Below are 23506 nucleotides of genomic sequence, written 5' to 3' on the forward strand. Positions count from 1 at the left end.
TAGTTCATTTGGGCCAAGCTACAAACTGGAGGTACTTTTGAGTATGGAGAAACATATGACGACACTGGTCCAACTAGCATTGCCACAGGGAATTTCACAGCCCTGTATGAGCTAAGACGAAGGCAACTCCTAAGGAAGTAATGAATCTGTAGAAGTCGGATTAAAGTGGACTACATGGGCAAAGCCCAGATTCACGGCACAGATCTCCAGACACAAAGACTTGCATTTACTATATTCTACGATTGCCACAAAACGATATAAATTCACTTTTTCAGCACCAAATGCATTAGTAAACCCAGATACAGGAAAACATTGGATTGCGAGCATAATTCGTTCCGGAAACATGCTTGTAATCCAAAAGCACTCTTATATCAAAGCGAATTTCCCCATAAGAAATAATGAAAACTCAGATGATTCGTTCCACAACCATTTATTCATAAGTCCTTAATTTTAAAGTCCATATATAAAAGATTATAGCAATGTGACCAGGTTGTGTAATCATAAAGTGTCCATCCACAAATGGAAGCCTCCACAAGGCGATTAGAAGCAAAATCCAGCAGGAGCTCCAGAGTATAAAAGAGAAGAGAGGCGCCTCTAAGTGTAGCAATATGGTTACGTTTAACCACTTGCTTACTGGGCACCTAAACTCCCCTCCTGCCTAGAATAATTTTCAGCTTTTAGCGCTGTTCCTCTTTGAATGACAATTGCGCGGTCATACAACACTGTACCCAAATAAAATTTTTATCATTTTTTTTCCCACAAATAGAGCTTTCTATTGGTGGTATTTGATCACCCCTGGGTTTTTTATTTTTTGTTAAACAAATTAAAAAAAGGCCAAATTTAAAAAACAAAAAATAAATAAACAAAACAGTTTTAGATTTTGTTAATAAATTTTGCAAACAGGTAATTTTTTTCCCTAATTGATGTACGCTGATGAGACTGCATTGATGGGCACCAATAGGCTGGACCAATGGGCACTGATAAGGTGGCACTGATGAGGTGGCATTGGTGGGCACTGAGAGGTGGCACTGATGGGCATTGATAGATGGCACTGAAAGGCACTAATAGGTAGCACTGCTACGTGGCACTGATGAGGCACCACTGGTGGGCACTGATAGGTGGCACTCGTGGGCATAAGTGCCAGCAATCAGTGCCACCTATGTACTGGTGGGCACTGACAGGCGATACTGTTGGGCACATATGAGGCGGCATCTCCTCTTCCTCTTCAGGACCGATGTCCCTTCAACAGAAGCCAGTGATCGGCTTTTTTTTCTCCTCACGCTGTCAGCGTGAAAAGAAAAAATAAACTATTACTGATCCTCTGTTTACATCACGTGATCAGCTGTCATTGGTTGACAGCTGTTTACCTGGTAAGGGGCCGGGATCGATCTGTGATCACGCGCCCTTCAGGGGGCGTGGCCAGCATGCAAAGGAGAGAACGTCTATTGACTGCCTCCCAGCAAAGCAGATCCACGCTGTAGCCGTCATTCGGCTATAGTGCGGATCTGAACAAGTTAATAAAGGTACAACATTTAGCAACTCACATGATTGATGATTAAGAGGCACATCTAAGTATGCAGGCATTCGGGGTAAAGATGTCCATATGGACCAGTGGTAGGCAACCTTGGCACTCCAGCTGTGGTGAAATCCCATCATGCCTCTGCCTCTAGGAGTCATGCCTGCGATTGTCAGGGTCTTGTAGTTTCACTGGAGAGCCGAGGTTGCCTACCCCTGACATAGACCGTCCTCCGCACCGCTGGCTCTCACCGCTGTCAGTCTACACTTGTGACCAGGAAGACTACCCGGCAGTAGAGAGATCTGAAGGTGTGGAGGACAGTCTATGTGGACAGCTTTACCTCGGATGCCTGCATACTTAGATGTGCCTCTTAACCCCTTCCCGCCGACCGTACGCAGATATGCGTACTCGGCTTTCCAGGGTTATACCGGGATGATGCCCGCAGCTGCAGGCATCATCCCAGTACCGTTCTTTACAGCGGGCGATCGGCTACCCGAGTATAACAACCGATGCGGCTAAAAGCCGCTCGGCTGTTATACCAGAGGAGTGGGAGGGGACATCCCCCCCTCCCGCCACTGTTACCGGGCCTCCCGTGCGATCAGGAGGCCCGGTGTCCAATCGGGTACCTTCGGCGGCTGGGGGCGGGCTGGAACGAAGCTGTGGGCGGCTTCGTTCCAGCCTTCTCTTTGTAAACGCGGAAGCGACGTCATGACGTCACTTCCCGTTTACTCGGCTGCCAATGGCGCCGGATTTAAAAAAAGTACACAGTATTCAGAATCGCCGTTTTCGGCGATCTGAATACTTTGAAGTGTAAAGGAGGGATGGGGGGGTCTTTTAGACCCCCCATCCCTCCATAAACAGTACCTGTCACCACCTATTACTGTCACAAGGGATGTTTACATTCCTTGTGACAGCAATAAAAGTAAAAAAAAAAATATTTTTTTTAAAAACACAATTTATAAAGTAAAAAAATAAATAAAATAAATAAAAATTTTTTTTTAAAGTGCCCCTGTCCCCGCAGCGAAGAAAACGCATACGGAAGTCGCGCCCGCATATGTAAACGGTGTTCAAAACAAACATGTGAGGTATCGCCGCGATTGTCAGAGTGAGAGCAATAATTCTAGCCCTAGACCTCCTCTGTAACTCAAACCTGGTAACCGTAAAAAAATGTTAAAGCGTCGCCTATGGAAATTCATAGGTACCGTAGTTTGTCGCCATTCCACGAGTGCGTGCAATTATAAAGGGTGACATGTTTGGTATCCATTTATTCGGCGTAACATCATCTTTCACATTATACAAAAAAATTGGGGTAACTTTACTGTTTGGATTTTTTAAAATTCATGAAAGTGTCCCTTTTCCAAAAATTTGCGTTTAAAACACCGCTGCACAAATACCGTGTGATAAAAAATATTGCAACAATCGCCATTTTATTCTCTAGATTCTCTGCTAAAAAAATATATATAATGTTTGGGAACTCTAAGTAATTTTCTAGCAAAAAATACGGATTTTAACTTGTAAACACCAAATTTCAAAAATAGGCTTAGTCATGAAAGGGTTAATCATCAACCATGTGATTTGCTAACATTTTGTACCTTTATGAAATGTACCCATATTGCTACACTTAGAGGCACCTCTCTTCTCTTTTATACCCAGTTGTAACCTGACGCTACTTGTATATCAAGACATCGCTTGTATATCAAGTCAAAATGTATTAAAAAAAAAAATTTGCTTGTCTTGCAAAACACTCTCAAACCAAGTTACTCTCAAATCCAAGGTTTTACTGTACAGTTCCTGCTGGATTTTGCTTCTAATCCCTTTGTGGATGGACATTTTATGGTTACACAACCTGTGTTCACATTGCTATAAATCTTTTTATATGGACTATAAACTGAAGGACTTATCAATAAATGGTTGTGGAACGAATCATCTGAGATTCCATTGTTTCTTATGGTATATAAGTGCTTTGAATTACAAGCATGTTTCCGGAACGAATTATGCTCACAATCCAAGGTTTTACTGTATTTGAAATGGGAAAAGACCCTCTTATGGGATTCTGAAGACAACACAAAAAGTGGTTATATATATATATATATATATATATATATATATATATATATATATATATATATATATATATATATAGTTATGCATTTTTCTTTTTTGGTTGCCTTCAAAATCCCAAATTCCCCATTTCAAGTACAGAAATAGGAATGGTAGCAACCACTTCCCAGAACAGAATAAACACACATTAGATGTAAATCCAGATATTACCTTGCAAATATAGCAGTAAAATCACCACTGTGCTGTACATAGCCTGTGCAGAGCTGTGGGAGGGGTCAAGCAACACCATCCACTACAGGCTTACTGCAGCAAACTACAGGAGGGGGCGGAGACAAGACCAGTCACCCTGCACATGGAGAGAGATCAACAGTGAGCGGTCTTTATTACAGGAAGCTCCTACACAGAGGGAAATTCTCACTGCACAGATCTGGAAGAAATACACAAAGCACCCCAGGATTCAAGACCACACATGACTCCTGAATTTAGACAATCGTTCAGCTTTAAGCTGGTTAATGTAAATTCTTCAACATCAACCATTTCTAGTGCCAGCCACAATTACACAAAAGAACAAGCTGGTGGGATTGAAGGATAAAAAAAAAAAATAAAAACAAACAAACTTGTGGCGCTATGACAGCGGCAGAAGCCTTAATAAGTTGGATTTAAGACCTGAATAAAGCACCAGTCACAATAACAAACTAAAAAACAAGCCAAACAAATAGGAATAACTCCGCGGACAATTAGTGGATTATTGTGAACAACCGCCAAGTAAAGATTTCAGTCAATCTATTACAAAGCATTGTGTGTGGCTGGCAAACATCCGAGCGATCACACTACAAGCGCATTCAGTCGGTTTTATTTTTTTTTCTTTTTTTGCAAGAATTCAAAAAAGATAAGCGAGCGAGCCGGGCAGATGACTGGCTCTGAAGAGCGGAGAGATAAGGCGCACCTCACAGGAAGCAATACAAACCTGCAAAGCCACAGCAGACACGCTGAATAAATGCATGGAAATGAGATTAGAGGGATGTGCGGTTTGTAGAACAGGATAAAAGAGGAGAGAAATACACCTTTCCTGCCGAGCCGCCATAAAGCCAAAACGTTAGACTTGTGCTGTCTTCAAGGGCGCCAAATCGTTTTATCTCCCGAAATCCACTTCTGCTTTCAGTGCTGAACCGCTAAGGCAGATGAATTACAAAAAGTGCAACGTAAGAGAAATCACAGATCTGCAACCTTAGCGTTGAGTATTGTAACAAGATAAAAAAATGGCTAAACAAAAAAATTCAGGTCTAGGTTAGGAAAGTTTCAGCTACAAAATGCAGGCTTCATTTATACAAGCAGCTAAAGAAGGCGGTAAAAATAGGCGGTAAAGCTGCAAAATTAACATGGTCAACTGCTAGGTTACCGGTTTATATAAGAGGGCTCATTTAGCATACAGTACGGCCAAATAAGACCCATTCACATGACTAGGGCTGTACTGCAACCACAAGACAAAATGCTTGGTATTACCATCACAGCACTGGAATAATTAAAGGATAAGGGCATCCAGCAGCCAACCAGAGCATTAGAATCATTAGAGGGCAAGATCAGCCTGTAGCCAATCCCTACACTGGAAAAACTGAAGGGCAAATCCAACTGGCAGCCAACCAGAGCAAGAGAACCATTAGAGGACAAGACCAACCTTCAGTTAATCACTGAACTAGCCTAATTAAAGGACAAGTCCAACCGGCAGCCACCCAGAGCATTACAACCATTAGAGAACAAGACCAATCTGTAGTCAATCACTGCACTGGAATAATTAAAGGACAAGTTCAACAGCAGCCTACCAGAGCATTAGAACCATTTGAAGAGAAGACCAACATGAAGCCAATCAGAACATTAGAACACTAATGAAACTTCTTTGTAGGATTGCACCGATACCAGTATCGGTACAGAGCATTTGCATGAGTACTTGTACTCGTCCAAACGCTCAGATGCTTGGACAGCCAGGGGTGATCGTTGCGGCGGTGAGGGGGAATTACAGGCACCGATCTCCCTGTATAGATTTTAACAAAGCAGCTGACAACCGCTTCTCCTCCCCCCCGTGGCTTTCAGCTGCTTTATTGAAATCTATACAGGGAGATGCTTGTAACTCCCCCCCCACCGATCACCCCTGACTGTCCCCCCTGTGTCATCCTTGGTGTGCTCCTCCAGTCCCCCTTTGTGTCCTCCGTGCTCCTCTGCCCCCTCTGTACTCCTCCGGTCCACCCCGTCCCGGATCTGTCAGGATGGAGAGCCGAGGAAGGAGCAGGTACACATGTAATTTACCAGCTCCTTCCTTTTCTGAATGCACAGAGTCTGTGATCACGGACTCTGTCCATTCCGAACTGAGCATCGTAAAACGCAGGAGCGCTCTCTCACACACACACACACACACACACACACACACACACACACACACACACACAGTCCACTCCTCCTCCCTCCCCCCAAAAAAGAAAATTGTAAAAAAAAAAAAAAACCCACTGATACCTTCCACACGTCATCAGTGCAGCATATTAGTGCCACTGTCACATGACATCATAAATAGGTACTTATACTCGGCCTTAAAAAAGTGGTATCGGTGCAACCCTACTTCTTTGTATCTATGATCAGCTGCAACGTTACCCATTTATATAATATGTCGCATGTGGCAGGCAATACCACCACCAAAACACAACCAATTCAAGAAAATTGGGCTATACTGCAACAGTGAGATGCACGGTATTCCCATCACAGCACTGGAATTATAAAAGGATGAGTCCAAACGGCAGCCAACCAGGGCATAAGAGCCATTAGAGCACAAGACCAACCTGTTGCCAATCACAGCACTTGAATAATTAAAAGGACAAGTTCAACTGGCGGCCAACCAGAGCATTAGAACCATTAGAGCATGAGGCCAAACTGTAGCCAATCACTGCATTGGAAAAATTCAAGGCCAAGTTCAACCACCAGCCAACCAAAGCAATAGAACCATCAGCAGATAAGACCAACCTGTTGCCCATCACAGCAAGGGCATAATTAACGGGCAAGACCAACCAGCCACCAACTAGAGCATTAGGACCATTAGAGGATAAGATCAACCTGTAGCCAATCACTGCACTGGAAAAATTAAAAGGCCAAATCCAAATGACTGCCAACCAAAGCAATAGAACCACTAGAGGACAAAACCAACCTGTTGTCAATCACAGGTCTGGAATAACGACAAGTTCAACCGGCAGCCAGAACATTAGAACCCTTTGAAGAGAAGACCAACATATAAGTCAATTAGAGAATTAGCAAACTAATCAGACTAGACCAGTGATGGCGAACCTTGGCACCCCAGATGTTTTGGAACTACATTTCCCATGATGCTCATGCACTCTGCTGTGTAGTTGAGCATCATGGGAAATGTAGTTCTAAAACATCTGGGGTGCCAAGGTTCACCATCACTGGACTAGACTATCCTGTATCCATGGTCAGCTGCCACGTTACGCGTTTATATAATAGGTTGCATTTGGCAAGTAGTACTGCCACCAAACACACATTCAAGTGAATAGAGCTGCACAGCAACCAGGAGACAAATGCTTGGCTTGTGGTTGTGGCACGGTATTCCCAGCATTGGCATAATTAAAAGACAAGTCCAACCGGCAGCCAACCAGAGCATTAGAACTATTAGAGGCTAAGACCAACCTATAGCCAATCACATCACTTGAAACATTGAAAAGTCCAACTGGCAGCTAGCAGAACATTAGATCCATTAGAGTACAAGACCAACCTGTAGCCAATGACAGTACTGGAATAATTAAAGGACCAAGTTTTAACCAGCAGCCAATGCAATAAACCCATTAGAAGATAAGACCAACCTGTAGCCAATCAGAGCATTAGAATACGAATGGGACTTAACTATCCTGTATCCAGAGTGTTCTAGCGTTCACAAGACATGACCAACCTGTAGCCAAACAGAGCCATTATAGGACTTGGCCCACCTGCATCCCATCAGACCATTACAATCTTCTCAGGAAAGGAATGTACCACTACCAACCTATATCCTTCAGAACCCTCTAAGAAATGGAATATATTTATAAACTTTTAGCCAATCAAAGCTTTAGAACCTTCAAAAATCACAGATAGCCTGCTAAATGCTTGACAACCACTGCTCTACCACCCACAGAGTGCCGTTACTGTATGCACAGTGCCTTGAAAAAGTATTCATACCCCTTAAAGTTTTGCACATTTTGTCATGTTACAACCAAAAACGTAATTGTATTTTATTGGGATTGTGATAGACCAACACAAAGTGGCACAGAATTGTGAAGTGGAAGAAAAATGAAACGGCTTTCAACATTTTTTTACAAATAAATATCTGAAAAGTGTGGGGTACATTTGTATTCAGCCCCCCTGAGTCAATACTTTGTAGAACCACCTTTCACTGCAATTACAGCTGCAAGTCTTTTTGGGGATGTCTCTACCAGCTCTGCACATCTAGGAGATTGACATTTTTTCCCATTCTTTCTTGCAAAATAGCTCAAGCTCTGTCAGACTGGATACAGAGTGTCTGAACAGCAATTTATAAATAAGTCTTGCCACAGATTCTCAATTGGATGTAGGTCTGGACTTTGACTGGCCCATTCTAACACATGAATATGCTTTGATCTAAACCATTCCATTGTAGCTCTGGCTGTATGTTTAGGATCGTTGTCTTGCTGGAAGGTGAACCTCCGCTCCAGTCTCAAGTCTTTTGCAGACTCTAACGGGTTTTCTTTTGCCCTGCCCTGAATGCCCTGTATTTGGCTCTATCCATCTTCCCATCAACTCTGACCAGCTTCCCTGTCCTTGCTGAAGAAAAGCATCCTGACAACATGATGCTGCCACCACCATGTTTCACGGTGGGGATGGTGTGTTCAGGGTGATGTGCAGTGTTAGTTTTCCACCACACATAGCGTTTTGCTTTTAGGCCAAAAAAGTTAAATTTTGGTCTCATCTGACCAAAGCACCTTCTTCCACATGTTTGCTGTGTCCCCCTCATGGCTTCCCACGAACTGTAAACGGGACTTCTTATGCCTTTCTTTCAACAATGGCTTTCTTCTTGCCACTCTTCCATAAAGGCCAGATTTTTGGAGTGTACGACTAATAGTGGTCCTGTGGACAGATTCTCCCACCTGAGCTGTGGATCTCTGCAGCTCCTCCAGACTTACCATGGACCTCTTGGCTGCTTCTCTGATTAATGCTGTCCTTGTCCAGCCTGTCAGTTTAGGTGGACGGCCATGTCTTGGTAGGTTTGCAGTTGTGCCATACTCTTTCCATTTTCGGATGATGGATTGAACAGTGCTCCACTGGATGTTCAAAGCTTGGGATATTTTTTTTATAACCTAACCCTGCTTTAAACTTCTCCACAACTTTATTGACCTGTCTGGTGTGTTCCTTGGCCTTCATGATGCTGTTTGTTCACTAAAAGGTTCTCCAACAAACCTCTGAGGGTTTCACAGAACAGCTGTATTTACACTAAGATTAAATTACACACAGGTGGACTCTATTTTCTAATTGGGTGACTTCTGAAGGCAATTGGTTCCACTAGATTTTAGTTAGGGGAATCAGAGTAAAGGGGGCTGAATACAAAATGCATGCCACACTCTTCACAGATGTATTTGTAAAAAAATAAAAAGGATTTATCAATTTTTCTTCCACTTCACAATTATGTGGCACTTTGCATTGGTCACATAAAATACATTTAAATTTTTGGTTGGAACACGACAAAATGTGGAAAATTTTAAGGGGTATGGACTACTTCTTCAAGGCACTGTCTGCTCTAAAGTGTATTTTTTACCAAGAATCAAAAAAGTTATATGATGGAACCTATCAGTCCTTGGCCCCATCAGAGGCTTTTTTTGCATGTCCTTTTATTATAGGAGCGGAATCACTCTTTTTTTTTTTAGCCCAATAGACTTTTAAATAAGAGCACCAAAAAAAAAAAAAAAAAAAAAAAAAAAAAAAAAAAAAAAAAGGGAAGAAGAGCAAAAAACACACATTTTTCACCCGGGAACTCCCCTTAAAGTCTATGGAGCCAAAAACGTATAACTGAGCTCCAAAGAAGCTCATGTAGCTTTGTGACAAGTGACAACACTTGGTTATGAATAGGCCCATTGAGCATAAGATTCTTCTTTTTCTTGAGCACTTTCAGACTTTAGGAATAATGCAACAAAATGCTCAGGTGTGAATAGGGGCTTAGGAGGTGGTGGCTGCATTAGTTCTCATTTCACTTTTTTTCCCCCCTTTTGTTTTAATCTAATAATCTTTCCAGTAACACACTTCCTCGTATACAGAGTCCAATGAAAGGGCTTGCCCCCTAGGTCATGTTTACATTTGCAATGCCCTATGAAAAGTGTGGCAACCAGCCGGGGCATTAGAGGCCAACGCCAACCTATAGCCAAATCACAGCACAGGAATAAAGGTCATGTCCATTCGAACCATTCGAGGACAAGACCAACTTGTAGCCAATCAGTACGCTGGAAAAATTTAAGGACAAGTCTAACCGGCAGCTACACAGAGCATTAAAGGCCAACACCATCTTATAGCCAATCACAGCTCTGGAATAATTAAAGGCCAAGTCCAACCAGCAGCCAACTAGAGCATTAGAACGATTAGACAAGAATAACCTGTAGCCAATCAATGCATTAAAAAAAAAAAAAAAAAAATTAAAGGCCGGGTCCAACATGCGAGGACAAGACTAACCTGTTGTCAATCTCAGCACCAGAATAAATAAAGGTCAAGTTCAACTGGCAGCCAACCAATACATTAGAACCAATTAAGGACAAGACCAACCTGTGTACATTTAGAGCAATAAAATAAAAGGAGACTAGACTACCCTGTGTCCTGAGCATTCTAGCTTTCACAGGACTTGACCAACCTGTAGCCAAGTAGAGCCATTATAGGACTTGACCTACCCGTAGCCCATGAAGCCATTACAAAACTCTTGGGAATGGAATGGATAGCCATCAGACCCTTCTCAAGAATAGAATGTACCACCCAATAGCTATCAAACCATCAAAACCATCTCAAGAATGAAATGTACCAACTTTTGGCCATTCAGAGGTTGCCAGAAAATGGTCATCCTGTGGACATAGGGGTAGGATATTCACAAGGGTAGACCATCCTGTGGCCAGATAGGAGGTAAGGCTTACTTTAAGGACTAGGCTTTCAGAATCACCATGTATTCAAGAGTCTAAAGACTTTTCATAAATCAATACAGTAAGGAAATATTGACCTGTTGCTAATAACAGGCTGATTACCGCAATTGAACTTTGCATGTTGCTATGTGCAATTTCTTTTTTTTTGCCGGTATTTTTGTTTTTTTATTAGAGTTGAACAAGTGTAGCATGATATAATAACTAAATGAACATGCAATGAAAAACTGAGATGGCTAATTCACTTGCCAAGTCACCTTAGCAAGGCAAGTTATACCAGGGGTCATTTTACACACAGTATATCCCATAGAACTGCATAAAGAAAAACAAAAACATTAAAAAGATGTATATGCCTTTTGCAATTCAATTTATACACAAGCAAGAACCTAGAAACGCTCGATTTCAAGTCACCAAGGAATCTGCATAAAAGACCATTACATCATTTTCCCAGAAGTCCTTCTATGTTGTGACAATTCCCTCAACTCTCTGAGCAGCTAAATGAATACAAAAAAAAAACAACAATGAAATTCTCCTAAAATGTTCAATTTTTAAACAAAAATAGCAAATTAAATTAACAAATACACAATCACACTCAATTTGTTGGTGTAAAACAATTCTTTTTTGCAAAATGCAAACATAGGTCAAAAGGCACAGTGAAATACAATAGACACAGAGTGGGTAACTCCCCTCAATAAAAGCACAATATGAATAAAAAAAAAAAATTCAAGCAAAAAAATGTTTTTGTTACAAAAAAAATAAAAAATAAAAATGATGCAAAAGTATATAAAAAAAATTGCAAAAGTGTATATATATATATTATATAAAAAAAAAATGCCAATACAATAAAACGAGTGGATACGTAAAGATGCAGTTAACTCACCTCTATAGCACACGGACAACCACATAAGTTCCAACAGCTGTCCCCCAAATTCACACACGTCGATCCCCATCATTTCTGATTTACTCCCAAACATTTTTGCGACGCCCCAATCAATTGCAAACAAAATTTAATGGTTGACTGCCAAGAACAAAAAATAATAAGCGCTGAGAACTGGGAATGTAAATGTAAAACTGTTTTTTTTGTTTTTGTTTTCCCCTTACAGATCCATTCAAGAAGAAAGAAAGTGCATCTTCCCTGAACAACCCTTCCTTCAGAAAGGAATACCTGAGCAGGGCAGGCAGAAAGGGAAGACGTAATGGGAAAAATTGGATTCTTAGCTGTAGACAGTATTGATTTGCTGCTTTGGTCGTGCTCTCCCCTCCCTCTCTCTGTCACACATCTACACCCCTCTCTCTCTCGCTCCCCTCCCTGCTGCATGCGCTCTCCCAAGCTCTATCCATCCCCGAGACTGCAATGATCTCATCCTGGTCTTTGCAGCTCTCACACACACACCAGAATACAAACAGCGGGCTGCTGCTGCAGAGCTAGGGTGTGAGAGGGAGGCACAGCTGCAGCCGGGTGCCCAGGGATTCGCTCTCTTGGGGAGGTCTGCTCACTGGCAAATCTGTGCTGAAAATTATGCAAACTGTAATTTAAAAAAATAAATACAAAAAAAAAAACAAAAAAAAAAAGTGTATGAATATTAGTACAGGAGGAATATAATATATTAATATATATACATACATACACACACACACACACACACACACACACACATATACATACACACACATATACATACACACACATACACACACACACACACACACACATACAGTGGGGACGGAAAGTATTCAAACCGCCTTAAATTTTTCACTCTTTGTTATATTGCAGCCATTTGCTAAAATCATTTAAGTTCATTTTTTTTCCTCATTAATGTACACACAACACCCCATATTGACAAAAAACACAGAATTGTTGACATTTTTGCAGATTTATTAAAAAAGAAAAACTGAAATATCACATGGTCCTAAGTATTTAGACCAGTGGTTCTCAACTCCTGTCCTCGGGACCCACTAACAGGCCAGGTTTGCAGGATAACTGAAATACATCACAGGTGATATTATTTGCTGCTCAGTGATTGCAGTATTCTAGTCTGCATCTCCCCAAGGTAATACTTAAATTCTGTCCTGTTAGTGGGTCCTATGGACCGGAGTTGAGAACCACTGATTTAGACCCTTTGCTGTGACACTCATATATTTAACTCAGGTGCTGTCCATTTCTTCTAATCATCCTTGAGATGGTTCTACACCTTCATTTGAGTCCAGCTGTGTTTGATTATACTGATTGGACTTGATTAGGAAAGCCACACACCTGTCTATATAAGACCTTACAGCTCACAGTGCATGTCAGAGCAAATAAGAATCATGAGGTCAAAGGAACTGTCTGAAGAGCTCAGAGACAGAATTGTGGCAAGGCACAGATCTGGCCAAGGTTACAAAAAAATTTCTGCTGCACTTAAGGTTCCTAAGAGCACAGTGGCCTCCATAATCCTTAAATGGAAGACATTTAGGACGACCAGAACCCTTCCTAGAGCTGGCCGTCCGGCCAAACTGAGCTATCGGGGGAGAAGAGCCTTGGTGAGAGAGGTAAAGAAGAACCCAAAGATCACTGTGGTTGAGCTCCAGAGATGCAGTCGGGAGATGGGAGAAAGTTGTAGAAAGTCAACCACTGCAGGCCTCCACCAGTCGGGGCTTTATGGCAGAGTGGCCCGAAGGAAGCCTCTCCTCAGTGCAAGACACATGAAAGCCCGCATGGAGTTTGCTAAAAAAAAACATCCGAAGGACTCCAAGATGGTGAGAAATAAGATTCTCTGGTCTCATGAGACCGAGATAGAACTTTTTGGCCTTAATTCTAAGCGGTATGTGTGGAGAAAACCAGGCACTGCTCTTCACCTGTCCAATACAGTCCCAACAGTGAAGCATGGTGGTGGCAGCATCATGCTGTGGGGGTGTTTTTCAGCTGCAGGGACAGGACGACTGGTTGCAATCGAGGGAAAGATGAATGCGGCCAAGTACAGGGATATCCTGGACGAAAACCTTCTCTAGAGTGCTCAGGACCTCAGACTGGGCCGAAGGTTTACCTTCCAACAAGACAATGACCCTAAGCACACAGCTAAAATAAGGAAGGAGTGGCTTCACAACAACTCTGACTGTTCTTGAATGGTCCAGCCAGAGCCCTGACTTAAACCCAATTGAGCATCTCTGGAGAGAACTAAAAATGGCTGTCCACCAACGTTCACCATCCAACCTGACAGAACTGGAGAGGATCTGCAAGGAGGAATGGCAGAGGATCCCCAAATCCAGGTGTGAAAAACTTGTTGCATCTTTCCCAATTAGAAAGATTAGATCAAAAGTGTGCTTCTACTAAATACTGAGCAAAGGGTCTGAATACTTAGGACCATGTGATATTTCAGTTTTTCCTTTTTTAATAAATCTGCAAAAATGTCAACAATTCTGTGTTTTTCTGTCAATATGGGGTGCTGTGTGTATATTAATGAAGAAAAAAATAAACTTAAATGATTTTAGCAAATGGCTGCAATATAACAAAGAGTGAAAAATTGAAGGGGGTCTGAATACTTTCCGTCCCCACTGTATATACATACACACACATACATATATAATCAGTACACCCCTCACATTTTTGTAAATATTTTATTGTATCTTTTCATGTGACAACACTGAAGAAATGACACTCTCCTACAATGTAAAGTAGTGAGTGTACAGCTTGTACAGTGTAAATTTGCTGTCCTCTCAAAAAAACTCAACACAGCCATTAATGCCTAAACCTCTGGCAACAAAAGTAAGTACACCCCTAGGTGAAAATGTCCAAATTGGGCCCAATTAGCCATTTTCCCTCCCCAGTGTCATGTGACTCGTTAGTGTTACAAGGTCTTAGGTGTGAATGGGGAGTAGGTGTGTTAAATTTGATGTTATCGCTCTCACTCTCTCATACTGGTCACTGGAAGATCAACATGGCACCTCATGGCAAAGAACTCTGAAGATCTGGAAAATAGAATTGTTGCTCTACATAAAGATGGCATAGGCTATAAGAAGATTACCAAGACCCTGAAAATGAGCTACAGCACGGTGGCCAAGACCATACAGCGGTTTACCAGGACAGGTTCCACTCAGAACAGTCCTCGCCATCGTCGACCAAAGAAGTTGAGTGCACATGCTCAGTGTCCTATCCAGAGGTTGTCTTTGGGAAATAGACGTATGAGTACTGCCAGCATTGCTGCAGAGGTTGAATGGGTTGGGGGGTCAGCCTGTCAGTGCTCAGACCATACGCCGCACACTGCATCAAATTTGTCTGCATGGCTGTCTTCCCAGAAGGTTCATCTAAAGATGATGCACAAGAAAGCCCACAAACAGTTTGCTGAAGACAAGCAGACTAAGGACAGGAATTACTGGAACCATGTCCTGTGGTCTGATGAGACCAAGATAAACGTATTTGGTTCAGATGGTGTCAAGCATGTGTGGTGGCAACCAGGTGAGGAGTACAAAGACAAGTGCGTCTTGCCTACAGTAAAGCATGGTGGTGGGAGTGTCATGGTCTGGGGCTGCATGAGTGCTGCCGGTGCCTTGCCGAGAAAGTTCCCACGGCAGATAAGGACCCCCCTGTACTGCGCATGCGCTGTGCTTGCACAGTACGAACTACTACGGAGCCGCCGAAAGTCTATGAAGTTGAACAGCTGATCGTCAGCTCTACACAGCGCCTGCGCACTGAGTCCAGGTTCAAGCCCCACCATACAAGTGGACATAGAGTTTGAATAAAACTATGCAGAGCGAAGCGTGGTGAGTGTAGCGAGCCCGTGAGGGGCCCTGTTACAGGCGCCGTATACAGCCGATTCTCAGCTGTTCAGCTTCGGCTATTTTCGGTGGCTCGTACTGTGCAAGCGCTGCACCTGCGCAGTACAGGGGAGTCCTTATCCGCCGGGGGGGGGGACTTTCTCGGCAGAACACCGGCACTGGAGAGCTACAGTTCATTGAGGAAACCATGAATGCCAACATGTACTGTGACATACTGAAAAAGAGCATGATCCCCACCCGGAGACTGGTCCGCAGGGCAGTATTCCAACATGATAATGACCCCAAACACACCTCCAAGACGACCACTGTCTTGTCTTGGTGAAGAAACTGAGGGTAAAGGTGATGGACTGGCCAAGCATTTCTCCAGACCTAAACCCTATTAAGTATCTGTGGGGCATCCTCAAATGGAAGGTGGAGGAGTGCAAGGTCTCCAACATCCACCAGCTCCGTGATGTCGTCATGGAGGAGTGGAAGAGGACTCCAGTGGCAACCTGTGAAGCTCTGGTGAAATCCATGACCAAGAGGGTTAAGGCAGTGCTGGAAAATAATGGTGGCCACACAAAATACACAATTTGGACATTTTCACTTAGGGGTGTACTCAAATTTGTTGCAAGTGGTTTAGACATTAAATGGCTGTGTGTTGTTATTTTGAGGGGACAGCAAATTTACACTGTTATACAAGCTGTACACTCACTACTTTACATTGTAGCAAAGTGTCATTTCTTCAGTGTTGTCACATGAAAAGATAGAATAAAATATTTACAAATATGTGAGGGGTGTACTCACTTTTGTGAGATACGATAGATACCGTATCTATCGGCATATAACACGCACTTTCCCCTCCTGAAAATAGGGGGCAAATCACGGGTGCGTGTTATACGCTGATAGTGTACCTCGGAGGGGGACGAGCGCCGCCAGAATTCACCGAGCTGTCATCTCCTGTATAATCGGCTCTCTTGATGGGAGATGGGCGCAGATGAGGCTGCAGGTGGACACAGATGAGGCTGCAGGTGGGCACAGATGAGGCTGCAGGTGGGCACAGATGAGGCTGCAGGTGGGCACAGATGAGGCTGCAGGTGGGCACAGATCAGGCTGCAGGTGGGCACAGATGAGGCTGCAGGTGGGCACAGATCAGGCTGCAGGTGGGCACAGATCAGGCTGCAGGTGGGCACAGATCAGGCTGCAGGTGGGCACAGATCAGGCTGCATTGAGGCTGCAGGTGGGCACAGATCAGGCTGCAGGTGGGCACAGATCAGGCTGCATTGAGGCTGCAGGTGGGCACAGATCAGGCTGCATTGAGGCTGCAGGTGGGCACAGATCAGGCTGCATTGAGGCTGCAGGTGGGCACAGATCAGGCTGCATTGAGGCTGCAGGTGGGCACAGATCAGGCTGCATTGAGGCTGCAGGTGGGCACAGATCAGGCTGCATTGAGGCTGCAGGTGGGCACAGATCAGGCTGCATTGAGGCTGCAGGTGGGCACAGATCAGGCTGCATTGAGGCTGCAGGTGGGCACAGATCAGGCTGCATTGATAGGCACAGACCATTATTTTGCTTCAAAGTGGTTTATTTTGAAAAAAAACGTTTTCCTGAAACTTCCCTCTTAAATCGAAGGTGCGTGTTATACGCCGATAAATACGGAAGATAGATAGATATATCAGGGCTTGACAAATTTGCTTGGAATCTAGGAGCCAGCTAAAAAAGTTAGGAGCCAGTTTTTCCCCTCTAACAACAAAGCTTTAATTTCAACGACAAAAATAAACCGATCCTAAATTATCACAGAACACTCCGGTCAGTGCTCATTGGGAGCCAGTTGGCTGCTGGTAGTCCAGCATGCTCACCTGACAGAAGCTGAACAGCCGGCTTCCATACACACCGGCCGAATGTCGGTCAGTTTTTATTGAACGGCCCGATGGCATTTGGCCCGTGTGTACTAGGCCTAATGGTGTGATAGGCAGCAGCTCACTAGGGAAGGACAGTAAAGCAAGGTGGGGGTGATAGGGGATCCAGTGACTCATGCCACTCTAGGCCCCTTTCACATGGGAGCCTCAGCTAAGTGGAATCTGCTTGCTCAGTGGGGGATTTCTTTATGGATCTCTCCGCTGAGCAGGTGGACGACAGGTCCATGTCCGTTCCGCTATGCAGAAAAGACACAAACACAGTCCCACTCTCCTCTATGGGGCACTCGGATGGAAGCGGACCGCCCCTGTTTCCATCCGATGCCATGTGATCCACCGGACGGACAGAAAATAGGACCACCATCTATCTGTTTTTGGTGGACAGGAGCAGATCAGATGGCGATAGGTGTATATTGGGGAGCTTTGTTCTGCGTTAAGGGCGCATTCACACCAGGTGCAGTAGGACTGGGTTGGGTGGACAACACACTGCATACTGCCTCGTCTCCTACCAGGGCAGTTCACTCCACCACATTGCAGTGGTTATGCACTGAAAAAAAATATTCCTGCATGCACCACTTTTGTGCAGTGCGACGCAATCTACTGCCCTACTCTGCGTCCTATAGAATTTAACAAAATGTCACCATGTGACATTTCAATAAAGTTTGTTTTTTAAGGAAAAAAAAAAAAAACACAATCGGCTGTGTTCCAATGTGAGCCAGTCAAGTCAAAGAAGAGCCACATTTCCTTATCTCCAGGACAGTAAGTAGGCCACTATGACAGTCAGGCAACTAGCATTTTTCTGACAGGTGCATTTTAAAAAGGTAATACAAGAACTGGCTGCACAATTTTTTTTTTTGACCAGACCATGGCTACAAATGTCTTTTTGTTGAGGAAAGAGTCAATGCATTCCATTCTGTTGGAGTAATCACCCGGCTCTAACTCTAATTAACTTTCTTCTCCATGCACCAAGTAGAAGCGACCTACATATGCAGCCCATGCACGTCTCATTCCCAGGCCGCCAGAAAAACGTGCATATTAACCACAAGTTATTTTTCTGCAACCTTATTGTGTCTCAGTCTTCCCGGCTTGAAACGCCATCCGGCGGCTCAGATTACTGGACTTAAGTTAGTAATTATCATATTACACTCTCAGTTGTCACACTGGAGCAATTTGTCTCTTGGTAAGGAGTCTGTGGCAGCAAAAGTAATTTTCTAGGTCAATGACATTCTTCAGACTCTCTCTCGCCTTTCATACCTGCAGGACTGGATAACCATCTCTGGCCAGCAGCAAAGCACTCTTTATAAAGAGCTCTTGGGCTCCAAACACAGCTTGTATTTCACAATATGTTTCCAGAGGAATTCTGCTGAGTAAAGGAAGAATTTCGGCAGAGTGATGGTGCGTAGACGATGGAAAAAAACAAATAAAAGTAAAAATGAATGAAGGCTCAGCAATTGAGAACCTCCCCAGCAGGTGGAACTGATTGAGCACAACACATGGGGTGCAGTCTTCTTACTAGGGGTGCAACGGATCAAAAAACTCACGGATCGGATCGTTCCTCGGATCAGAGTCACGGATCGGATCATTTTTCGTATCAGCAAATAATTGATTTTGCAAAAACCTGTGAAAATTCCACCACCATATACTCCTCACTGTAATATCCACAATCTCCCCCCACTGTAATATCCACAATTTCCCCCCACTGTAATATTGGCTGAGCATGGCTGGGTATGGCCGGGTATGGCCGAGTATGGCCGAGTATGGCAGGGTATTGCAGAGTATTGGCAGGGTATGGCAGAGTATTGCAGAGAATGGTTGGGTATGGCAGAGTATGGCCGAGTATGGCAGAGTATGGCAGGGTATTGCAGAGTATGGCAGGGTATTGCAGAGTATGGCAGGGTATTGCAGAGTATGGCTGGGTATTGCAGAGTATGGCTGGGTATTGCAGAGTATGGCTGGGTATTGCAGAGTATGGCTGGGTATTGCAGAGTATGGCTGGGTATTGCAGAGTATGGCTGGGTATTGCAGAGTATGGCTGGGTATTGCAGAGTATGGCTGGGTATTGCAGAATATGGCTGGGTATGGCAGAGTATGGCTGGGTATGGCAGAGTATTGCAGAGAATGGCAGGGTATTGCAGAGTATGGCAGGGTATTGCAGAGTATGGCAGGGTATTGCAGAGTATGGCAGGGTATTGCAGAGTATGGCAGGGTATTGCAGAGTATGGCAGGGTATTGCAGAGTATGGCAGAGTATTGCAGAGTATGGCAGGGTATTGCAGAGTATGGCTGGGTATTGCAGAGTATGGCTGGGTATTGCAGAGTATGGCTGGGTATGGCAGAGTATTGCAGAGAATGGTTGGGTATTGCAGAGTATGGCAGGGATGGATCCATGGATGTGACTGCAATTGTCACAGAGCAGCGCTGTGGGCACTAAAGATCCAGCCCACAGCGCTGCTGTCATCCGATCTCTCCCCTCCACTGTACAGATCAGTACACAGAGGGGAAAGAGGAACCGGCGTCATGACAGGTTTGTTTACAAGTGATCGCTCCATCCTTTGACGGAGCGATGACGTGGTAAACGGCCACCGGGTGTACCAAGATGGCCGCCACTCTGGAGCTAGGCTGAAGCCGCGGCCTTTCCTAAGGCTGAGGCAGCGAAGCGCTCCGCGGATCGCGTGGTGTGCCGATCCGAACAGGTTGACCCGTTCGAATCACGGATCGGTGACGATCTGTTGCACCCCCACGTCTTACATCTAAATACACACCAACAACCGTGTTTAAGAGGTGTATTTACAAAATTCTAATGCCCAATAAAAAAAGTGCATATACATTCGTTTTGTACTAATGGGGCAAAGACGTAGAGTGTTATTAGATTATTTCCTGTGCTGGTTGAATGTTTTTCATTGATTTACCACAAAAAAATCCATTATTTGGCCACTAGATGGCACCAAGTACCATAAGAATTTCATTTGATTGACACGAAGTGCCATATGATAGAATGATCACAGGAAATTCCTATGAAAAATTGAAAAGTTATGCATTTAGCCATTAGAGGGCACCAAGTATCATGCAAATTTCTTTTGAGGAGTGCCATCTACTGGCCAAATGCATAATTTTTCATTTCATAGGCATTCCCTAGTATTTCAGACCCATCTACAACCCCAACTCCAAAACTAAAAAAGTTGGGAAACTGTAAAATCTACAAACAACGCAATGATTTGCAAATCTCATAAACCCCTTTTTATTCACAATAGAAAACATATCAAATGAATAAATGGAGAAAAATGCACCATTTTAAAGAAGAAAAAAAAAAAAAGGGTAATTTTGAAATTGATGGCAGCAACACATCTTGAAAAAGTAAAATTGCAAAAACTTTAAATATATTATCATCTACGGTACATATCGTATGCAAAAGATTCTGAGAATCTGGAGCAAATCGGTGTGCAAGGGACAAGGCAAAATTACAATATTGGATGCCCGTGATCCTCGTGCCCTCAGATGGCGCTGCATTAAAAACAGACACAATTCTGTGATTCTGTGGCTGTGTGTTGAGTTATTTTGAGGGGACAGCAAATTTACACTGTTATACAAGCTGTACACTCACTACTTTACATTGTAGAAAAGTGTCATTTCTTCAGTGTTGTCACATGAAAAGATAGAATAAAATATTTACAAAAATGTGAGGGGTGTACTCACTTTTGTGAGATACTGTATGTGTATATTGTATTACATTTTTTAAAATAAATATCATGAATTTAAATGAATATGAAAAACGTACCGTCGGCCATTATTGGCGCCTTTAGTGCAAGATAAGCTCAAGAAAAATGTATCCCTTTCAAAATTCTATGTACGTCTTCACACTGGTCCGTTGCGGTGTTAAAAATCCTGCTTGCCCCATTTTTTGGTCAGAAAAAAAAAAAAAAAAACCCACAAATACCTCCCCGTTGAAATGCATTGAAAACGCAGCAAGAACACATCAATAAGGCACCCGTCTTGCATTTTTGATGCAGTTTGAGTCACATGACCTAGGAAAAACACACCACAAGCACAGAAAAAAATCACGGTAAAATCGCGCGTGTTTTCGGCACCTTTTTTCCCTATCGGCAAAACACCAATAACCCTTTTTGCGGCCGATAATTGTCAGTGGCTGAAATTTTGGTGCATCACTGGTATTTTCCATTTTATAGCAATTTTCATATGATTTTTAGCACCATCTAGTGGCCAAATGCACAATTTTTCCATTTCACAAGAATTCAATTATGATAGTTAGAGCCATCTCCTGTCACAACGCGGTATTTTCCATTTCATGGGAATTTCCCACGATTGTTAGTGCCATCTAGTGGCCAAATGCATAAATTTTCCCATTTTGTAGGAATTTCTTATGATAAATTACAATCATCTACTGTCACAATGCGGTATTTTTTGTTTCATAGGAATTTTCTAGAATATTTAGTGCCATCTAGTGGCCATATATGGTCATTTCCCTTTCAAATCATTTAAGAACCATTTAACTGGCATGGAAAAGATAGCCAAATAAAACAAAATAAATAAAAAGGTTATTTGGTTCAGTCATACACACTATAATGTAGTTTTCCCATCTCCGCCCCCACTCGCTTATTGGCTTACTGGCTGTGAATGACAGTAGCGGGAGCCAATGGCATCTGCTGCAGCATCAGCCAGAGAAGAGGAAGAGATGCAGAAGAGAAGCTGCTCTTGTGCACATTGCTGGATCAATGGGGTTCAGGTAAATATTGGGAGGGGGGCTGCTGCACACAGTTTTATTTGAGTCTTTACAACCACTTTAAGCATTTTAGCAGTACGATATGCCCATCTAGATTAGATTGTAAGTTCTTATGAGTAGGGATCGCCCAACCCTCTTGTAATTTATTGTATTGTAACTGTACTGTCTCCCTTTATATTTGTAAAATGCTGCGAAACTTGTTGGCACTAAAAAAAATCCTGAATAATAATAAATAATAATAATAATAAATAATAATAATATTAATAATGATGAAGATCCTGTTTACCAGATCTCTGGGTTCAGGAACTAGAACTGGCCTCTAGATGGCGCAATGTACCCTGCATAAATCAATCCGAATTCTAGCAAATCATTTGAATTAGAAATATGCACAGCTGTCAGAATTACGTGATATCAATCTACCTAAACTGCTTATATGCAAGAGGAGAATAGATTCTGAAGTGATCAATCAAGCTGATGAGATTATTGGCGTGTCTCTAAGACATGGCGGTGCCGTGACCAGACAGGCAAAGACGCATGCATTTCAACACAAGTGAATTCTACTCAACTATTCTCCAGCTTTTTCTGCAACATTCACCTTCAATTGGGATTTTTCTAATGCAGCAATTTTTTTTTCTGCCACCAGATGACCTCAGTCTAATGACCAGCATCATTCAACCCACTTTCTCTGAGCCCAGGTCGCCCAGGACCCACTTCCCCGTCTGTGACTGGACAAGCAGTGCAAAGATAAGCTCTGTTACTCTGACCTCTCCTCCTATCAGCATGCTGCTTCTTACTGTTCCACTCCATCCCTGCTATACAATTACTGCAAGAGAAAAATAAAAAGATGACTAAAGCGCTGATATGGATTGGACGGCATGATGATCCAATGACTCTTGTGTCACTACGGCAACCGATACACAAAGTGCGACTTAAATCCTGTTCCGTTCCTCACATGGCTTAATTTCCCTTGAGAAAGTCAAATGACCTGTGACGCAACGCGTCGGGAGGAGCCAGTGATGTCACCTTCGGTGTTTCACTACACCGGACGTGTAGTGAGGAGGAAACCTGCGTGCACCTACTTATTGTTTTAAGAGTGTTTTTGAACCCAACCAAATGTGAGTGACCAGCCTACATCAATTGGGGGGTTTATGAATTACACAGCAATCTTGCGCAATGATGTGTTTTTATTTCTGAGAGCAATTTTTTTAGAAACCATCAGTCTGGAGTAACACAGACCGCTTGAACTACATAAGCTCATCGGAGTGGGGATCCATGTTCTGGAGACTATTTAAATATTTGCCTGGAGTTCAGCTTTATTCATGAAAGGCCACTGAAATGCTAGTTTTCTGGCAGTCGCTGACTTTTCTTTC

At 43.2% G+C, this 23506-nt stretch overlaps 1 protein-coding gene across 2 annotated transcripts in view; it reads right to left on the bottom strand.

The window, feature by feature from the left end:
* LOC141148682 (rho GDP-dissociation inhibitor 2-like) overlaps positions 1–23506 on the bottom strand; it is a 129360-nt gene that overhangs the window by 76110 nt on the left and 29744 nt on the right. The window contains exon 1 of one of the 2 annotated variants that reach the window (XM_073636323.1): positions 11633–12035. The exons of the other annotated variant lie outside the window; for it this stretch is intronic. Coding sequence (XP_073492424.1) covers positions 11633–11726 — 94 coding nt within the window. The 5' untranslated portion in view covers positions 11727–12035. Of the gene's footprint in view, positions 1–11632; positions 12036–23506 lie in introns of those variants that run through there. 2 annotated transcript variants of the gene reach the window in all.

Source organism: Aquarana catesbeiana, linkage group LG06, assembly GCF_042186555.1.
Source record: "Aquarana catesbeiana isolate 2022-GZ linkage group LG06, ASM4218655v1, whole genome shotgun sequence".
Lineage (NCBI taxonomy): Eukaryota > Metazoa > Chordata > Amphibia > Anura > Ranidae > Aquarana > Aquarana catesbeiana.